We start from the raw sequence: 7,244 nt of genomic DNA on the forward strand, positions 1-7,244 counted from the left end.
TCCCGTGGCGCTTGCGCGGCCGCGGCGGCTCCGCGGCGGGGGCTGCAGCCGGGGCCGGGCCGGGCCGGGCCGGGCCGGGCCGGGCCGGGGCCGCTCCCGCCGCTGCCCCCGCCGGCGGCTCCGCCGCTCAGGGTGCGCGGGTGCGCGCCTGTGTGTGCGTGCACCTAGAGCGGATAATTGGAGAGGGTTTCCAGAAGGTGGGAAATGTCACCTGATTCACACTGAACTTTTTAAATCTCCCCACCCCCGACACACACACACATTAGGAGACCGCCCACCGCAGACAGCTAGGACCCCCGTATAGATTTAAAGAGAGACTGCATTCAGAGCCTGACGTTCATTCAATAGAGCGATCATAAGCAGGCTGGCTAGCGCTCGCTCCCTCTCCTTACTCCCCCTCACGCTGTCTCTGCGTCTCTCTCACTCCCTGCTATACTGAGGATGTTAAATCAGAGAATCCACCCGGGCATGCTCTTAATCCTGATGTTTCTGTGCCACTTCATGGAAGATCACACAGTGCAGGGTAAGACCAGACTGTTTATTCGCACATATGTTTCTTTATTATTACTAATGTTTTCCGTCTTTCGGGCAGGGTTTAGTTTGCTGCGGTGTTAAACGCCTCTCTCCAAGGTCCAACAGAACAGAAGTTAACTATGGGCTTTGTAGCGAGGTGCAGAGGTGTCATTTAGATCCCTTTTTAATCGGATCTTCGCACTGCTCAGCAAAGGAACAGAGGACAGATAGGCTATTTCTTGTTTTTTTTATTGTTATTATGGAGCGTGAATGAAGAGCAGCATCGTGAGGGAACTTTCCCAGTCTCGGCTCCCGAATGAATGCACGAAGTTTGTTGGTAATTTAGTTCAGATTTTTATTTCTCCTAACTGACTGAAGGAGAGGTGGTGATGGAGAACCCCAGGATTACATCTGACATTTTTAGAAACCAATAAGTGGTCATTTTATTGACTTTAATATTGGAATTTTCTCCTCCTCCCTACTCTTTTTTTTTTTTTTTTTTTTTTTTTTTTGAGTGTGTGTCTGAGTAAATATTAACGTTGTAAATTCTCCTGCACTGAAGAGTATGCTTAAATAAGTTGGTGAGTTGGTGGTGGTTTTTTGGGGGGTTTTTTTGTGTGTTTTTTTTTTTTTTTTTTTTTTTCCTCGTGTGAGCAAAACAAACCCGAATCTGATATTGACAACTCTTAAGAGCCCTCTTTCGACACAAGGGAATATTGATCTTTAGTTTGTGGGCTTTTCCCCTATTCTTGACCATGTTCCAACCTGGACGTCTTGGCATTGCTTCTTTTATAATTCTTTCTTTTCTTTTTCCCTTCCCCAGTACCGATAATTAATCTAACCTAGCCAACTGTAAGACATAAAACTTTTTATTTTTTTAATAAGGGCATTGTTTGTTCAATGATTTAATGATTTTTAGCGGGGTGGGGGGGGGGGTGTCTTCCCCCGCGCTCAGCAACATCTCCGCTGGCCGATCCTCACCCCGCGCTGCGGTACATTCCTATCGGAGTAAGGAGGAAGGATCGAGCCCTGGCTGGATTAGCGGGAGAGTCAATTGGTATTGAGTTGCTGGAGAAGTCACATTGGTTATTCACGGGAGACCCATCTCAACTAAAATGCTTCAGCTAAAAAAGGGGGAGTTGCTTGGACCAATGTTCTTGGCTGGACTCCACAAATAACAGGGATACGGGGGGGGGCGGGGGGGGGGGAAAGGAAGACAAAAAATAACCCCAAGAAAACCCACTCTATCCTGTGTAAGGACAGTGTACTTTCCTCTGAAATGTTTGCAGGAGAGATGGAACCTATTACTTTGCCAGCTTGATCGATTTTTAAAACTCTATAGGGACCTCCTACTATAAGTGTCCTTGTATTTTATGTACTTTGCCCACTTTTTTTTTTTTGGAACTCTGCTGAATTATGTTAGTGAAGGAGACATTTGTTAATAGAAACAGCAAAATGTGGCGATTTCGAAAGACTTCGCTAACAGCAAATGTTCCAAATTCGTGCAGATTGCAAAATGGGCTGGGAGTGAAACTGTGCAGCACTAAAACAATGCTGTTGTGCAGCCGCGGTGAGGAGGAGAGGGCAGGGGGAGGAGGAAGGAATTTGCAAGCGCGATTTTCTTTTTATTCCCTTTTAAATGCACATCCTTTTCAAGCCTCTGTCACGTGTCGGCAGTGCTCCTTCTGCTCTACATATGGAATAAATACCTCCAAAAACTCTAGCTCTGTTTTGGTTCGGTCTTCTCTTTCGTTCATTTTGTTTTGTTTTGTTTTGGACTTTGTTTTGTTTTCTTGGTTTGGGTTTTTTAGTTCTTTTGTGGTTTTAGGGAGGATTTTTTTGTTCGGTTGGGTTTTGGTGGGGGGGGGAGGGTTTGTTTGTTTTTTAAACTGCGCTTCCAAATGGGCCGTAGTAGCTGCGGGTTATGAAACGGGACAAATAAAAGGAAGCAGTCTAGTAAAAGTCACGGCAAGGCGCACGTGCTGTGTCTGGGTCATTGGTGGCCGCCACTGATCCGTCTGGGTGTCCCCCCCGCCCCCCGCCCCACAGCTGGGAACTGCTGGCTCCGCCAGGCGCGGAACGGGCGCTGCCAGGTCCTCTACAAAACCGACCTCAGCAAGGAGGAGTGCTGCAAGAGCGGCCGCCTGACCACGTCGTGGACGGCGGAGGACGTCAACGACAATACGCTTTTTAAGTGGATGATTTTTAATGGGGGAGCCCCAAACTGCATCCCATGCAAAGGTGAGGGGGTGCTGGCGAGCTGCTCCTCGCTGAGGAGCGGCTCCGGCAGGGGGAGGAGGAGCGGGGAGGGAGTTGTGGGGGGGCAGCCCTGTTCTCTTGCTTCCTTCCTCGTCGGGATTTTGAGGGACGTCTCGTACCAGCCCCGGGATCGTGGGGGGGACCCCCCATTTCTGCCTGCCGCCTTGCACTTCACAAGGAGGATGGGAGAGACCCTCTCTCCCCCCTGCCTTCACTGGCGGGAGGGAATTTACCTCCAGCGGCGTGTCCTGGAACGGGAGGGAACGGTGTTTTTGCTCTGTGCTCTGGGTTCACGGTATCTTTCTTTCTTTAAGCAGTTTTGACACCAGGTCTCTTCTGCACACTTGGTACTAAAGTGGTGCCTCTTTCCTTCCATCAGAAACATGCGAGAATGTGGACTGTGGACCCGGGAAGAAATGTAAAATGAACAAGAAGAACAAACCTCGGTGTGTTTGTGCTCCGGATTGCTCTAATATCACTTGGAAGGGTCCCGTGTGTGGCTTAGATGGGAAAACCTACAGGAACGAGTGCGCCCTTCTCAAAGCCAGATGTAAAGAACAGCCTGAACTTGAAGTCCAGTATCAGGGCAAATGCAAAAGTAGGTTTGCAAATCTAATCCAATCTCCCTCAAATGCCAAAGGGTTTCTGTCTGAGAGTAGGAAGGAGATATTGGGTGTACTTCCTCATAGGAACCAGGCTGGGAGAGAGTAACTAGACCGTGCTCAGCAGACAAGGATGTAGTTGAACCAAAGCTCCCCATAGTCTGGCAGCACTTTTGTTCACACAGCTACCCTGAGATATGAAGGCATCATCCAGCAGCCCTTAAACGAGGAGAGCTGCTGAAGGCTTTTATACGGCCATTTGTTCTTGTTGTCACCTGTACACTCATCACTGGGGTCCTAGTATCTTCTACTAATCACTTTGTTTCTGTCTTTATTTCAGAAACCTGCAGAGATGTCTTATGCCCAGGCAGCTCCACATGTGTGGTCGACCAAACCAACAACGCGTATTGTGTGACATGTAACCGAATTTGTCCAGAGCCTACCTCCGCTGAACAGTATCTCTGTGGGAATGACGGCATAACTTACGCCAGTGCCTGCCACCTGAGGAAAGCTACCTGCCTCCTGGGAAGATCCATTGGATTAGCCTATGAAGGAAAATGCGTCAGTAAGTATCTTTGGAGGCGACTGTGTGTGGGGAGCTTCCTCAATCACCTGTTTCAAAGTATCCAGTGTGTGTAACTGGACCGATGTTGTTAGTGCTGGGGAGGAAGAGAGACTTCAGCAGCTTGCGTTAGTGCTCCCCTCCCAGAAGAGGAGAGCCAGGGTGAACTTAGTCCTGGAAAAGATTGCAGTAGGCATGAGGGAGAAGAGGGCCTGATCCTATTGTGGCTGTGGGTGCTGACATTAGTATCCAATGGAGAAATAGCCTCCCTGAAATAGATGATGAGATGGTTAAGATGTAATACAGTCACCATATTGAGTGGGTCTGTATTCCTGGAAACAATTGTCTTCAAGTGGTCTTGGCAAAGACTACGTTAACTTAATTTAAAACATCTGATCATTTCTTCCTCTTTAGAAATAACTGTGGGCTTTGGAGACAGTGGGTGGGTGAAGATAGGCAAATAATTTCTGTGCAACCTGACATTCTGTGTTGGAAGTGATTCCAGAAAAGATTGATAGTACAGTGTGTTATGAAGAAGCACCTGCAGGGCAGCCTCTCCTCCCCAAAACTGCTGGGGGAATCTGGGGAAGTCTCAGGTTGCTTTTAGTTGGCATAGGTTGTGATGAATTCTCTTTCAAATCTTGTAGACAACTGCTGTCTGTGGGTTAGTTTAAAAATAATAGATTTAGAAATGCTGCACCTGTTGACAAATCCTGCATTTACCGCTAATTTGGGGAGCCAAATTTCCATTGACATGAAATGGAGCAGGAAAGTCATATACAATAGGCAAATGTAATTCTGTATTCCCAGGGCCAAGCTTTGCTGGCACAGCTGTCTTTCCTCCTCCACATATAGACAGGCATTGTTGTCCAAGGGAATACTTGCTTGAGCAAAATCAGCAAGTACCATCACATCTACTATATCTGAGCTTTCTCTCTTCACAGTTCACTGGGAAAAGGGAGGTTTTGGGGGTTGCTTGTCTTTGCTTTGTTTTTTGCTTTATCTTCTCACTTACCTCTAGTATTCTGTGTATATTTTTAGAAGCCAAATCCTGTGAAGACATTCAATGCAGTGCTGGGAAGAAGTGCTTGTGGGATTTTAAGGTTGGCAGAGGTCGGTGTGCCCTCTGTGATGAGCTATGCCCTGAAAGCAAGTCAGAAGAAGCAGTGTGTGCCAGTGATAACACAACTTACCCAAGCGAGTGTGCCATGAAAGAGGCAGCTTGCTCCATGGGTGTGCTTCTAGAAGTTAAGCACTCTGGATCTTGCAACTGTAAGTGAGATTTTTAACTCTGCAGACACTTAAGGCTTCTGAAGGCGATACCTAGGTAATGAAGACTTACACCTTTAAACATAAGAAAGATTGATTTATTGATTCAAGGTACAGTAGAATATAAGTATCTATCTTTCACGCACACACTTTGGTTGCTGATAAAATGCAATAGATCTCCAACAACGAGCTGGCCTTCAAGTTGGAGTTTTTGGGGATGTTCCAAGGACAAGCCATTCTATCAGAAAGGGGTTGCCCGAGGAGTGTAATTCTAGTGACTTTTTTTGTACTTTGTCTGCTCTCATGTGCTTTGCTGATTGCTTTATTAACACCTGGATAAACTCTTAACTCGGTCCAAAAGAACAAACTTAAAGGTAGTACGTGGCACCTGGTTTAGCACAGTTGCCTCTGCTAACTCTGAATGAAGGACACAAAGCAATTGAACTAAAACACCAGAGCGCTTTTTATTTGATTTCAGGAATCTGCCAATAAAACCTGAGCCATTGATTCTTCAGAACTTTCTGCAGTTATGACTTCGTAGATTATGTGTAAAAAACCTTATTGCATAACAGCAGATGCCAAAGAGCATCTCACTACAAGTCGCATAAAATGCAACGCTGTATTATGGCTGTTCAGAGGGCTTTCAAAACATGCACTGAGCTGCTTCTGCGCTGTTGTTGTCCTAATTTAAACAACAGCTCCCCTGTGTTCCCCCATCTAGCAATTAATGAAGACCCAGAAGATGAAGAGGAAGATGAAGACCAGGACTACAGCTTTCCTATATCTTCCATTCTAGAGTGGTAAAACATCCATCACTTTTGAAACAGCCATTGGGCACAAAATCAATGTCCGTACTGTAAATAAGTGTATGCTTATTTATTTTGGGGAGATAAAAAAAAGTATACATATAGTTGAGTCTTGTAGACATTTATTTATACTGTGTCATGTTTTATAATTTATACATAAAATGTCTGGTTGACCGTACACCTTGTTTTTTGAAGAAATTTATTCGTTACGGGAAGAGCAGTGTTATTTATTGTGAGGTCTCTTGCTTGTAAAGTAAAGCTTTTCTTTTTTCTTGTAAACTATAAAAATCCATTCCTTAGAGCCTACCCACATGATCTCATCTCTTTGTTTCACTGATGTTAACTCTTTTCCACTTTAACAAACTTGCATGTCAGTTTCTGTTATGTTTATTTATTGGATTTTCTTTTTGCTGGTTCTGTACACAAAAGATCCCCGTGTTTTTGTTTACAAGGAATCTTGACTGACCAAAAGGTATTGTAACTGACAAAAGTATACTGTCAAGGTGCAGTGAGGCAATCTTTAAGGAAACTTCTTACACTTAATTTTCTTTACTTCTCATCACATTGTGTACTGAAATTATCTCTGTATCACGAGTTTATACTGTATCATACAAATTTTGAACCCAAAGAAATTGGATTGTGAAGTTCAGTAGCATCTACAGGCCTAACTGTAATAAGAATAAAGGCTTATTTTCTTTTTATTGTTTTAATTTTTTTCATATGCTTAAGTGTTTTATCAGGTGTTTCCTTTAAGATGGTCTTGCAGTACCGCTTTCAAAATTTTCTTTCCCAATCAGTGTGTGGCTAAAAGTTATATCAAAGCTTTATCAGTTCAGGTTTCTTGCTTTTCATAATAGTTTTTTTCTGATGCAATTTTATATTTTCAAACATGGCGAGTTAAATATAAATTCATTTAAATATATAGTTTTGTACTTTTCTACCATGTAAATGTGCAATGTATATAAAAGTTATAATGTGTATTTGTAAATAAATGATGAGTGAAAAAAAATAAAAAGTGGAATTTTCCCTAGAGGCAATCCTCAGTCTTTTGTTCTGAATGGTTTTGGTCCTCTGGATTCTTTTGCATCATGTGACACCATTTAAGGCCAAAGCTCTCAGCTCACATTGCTATAAGAAACCCTCTTTTCAGATATGGACAATGTCTCAGTTCATTACTGTTTAAGTGAGTGATAGAGGAGAAGAGATTGGTCATTTTTTTTCCACTCTCAATCC

The 7,244-nt window shown here is 44.2% G+C and overlaps 1 protein-coding gene across 2 annotated transcripts; it reads left to right on the top strand.

The window, feature by feature from the left end:
• The first annotated feature begins 332 nt into the window (after positions 1–332).
• Positions 333–7,041, top strand: FST (follistatin). Of its 2 annotated transcripts, none has more exons than XM_085567927.1 (6): positions 333–523; positions 2,563–2,754; positions 3,152–3,370; positions 3,715–3,939; positions 4,978–5,208; positions 5,684–7,041. In XM_085567927.1, coding segments are annotated over exons 1-6 (951 nt in total). In that variant the 5' UTR covers positions 333–441; the 3' UTR covers positions 5,686–7,041. The 2 variants fall into 2 exon arrangements, with proteins under 2 accessions (XP_085424053.1, XP_021409534.1); XM_021553859.3 differs by having other exon boundaries at positions 5,927–7,041.
• Positions 7,042–7,244: the final 203 nt, after the last annotated feature.

This window comes from Lonchura striata, chromosome Z (assembly GCF_050655825.1).
Source record: "Lonchura striata isolate lonStrDom1 chromosome Z, ASM5065582v1, whole genome shotgun sequence".
NCBI classification, from domain to species: domain Eukaryota; kingdom Metazoa; phylum Chordata; class Aves; order Passeriformes; family Estrildidae; genus Lonchura; species Lonchura striata.

What these genes read in the sequence shown, in the direction of transcription:
- FST (XM_021553859.3), top strand. Translation starts at nt 442, where the DNA reads ATGTTAAATCAGAGAATCCACCCGGGCATGCTCTTAATCCTGATGTTT. An exon ending in GTATCAGGGCAAATGCAAAA is followed by an intron (nt 3,371 to 3,714) that starts GTAGGTTTGCAA and finishes TCTTTATTTCAG; the next exon opens with AAACCTGCAGAGATGTCTTA. An exon ending in GCACTCTGGATCTTGCAACT is followed by an intron (nt 5,209 to 5,926) that starts GTAAGTGAGATT and finishes TCCCCCATCTAG; the next exon opens with CAATTAATGAAGACCCAGAA.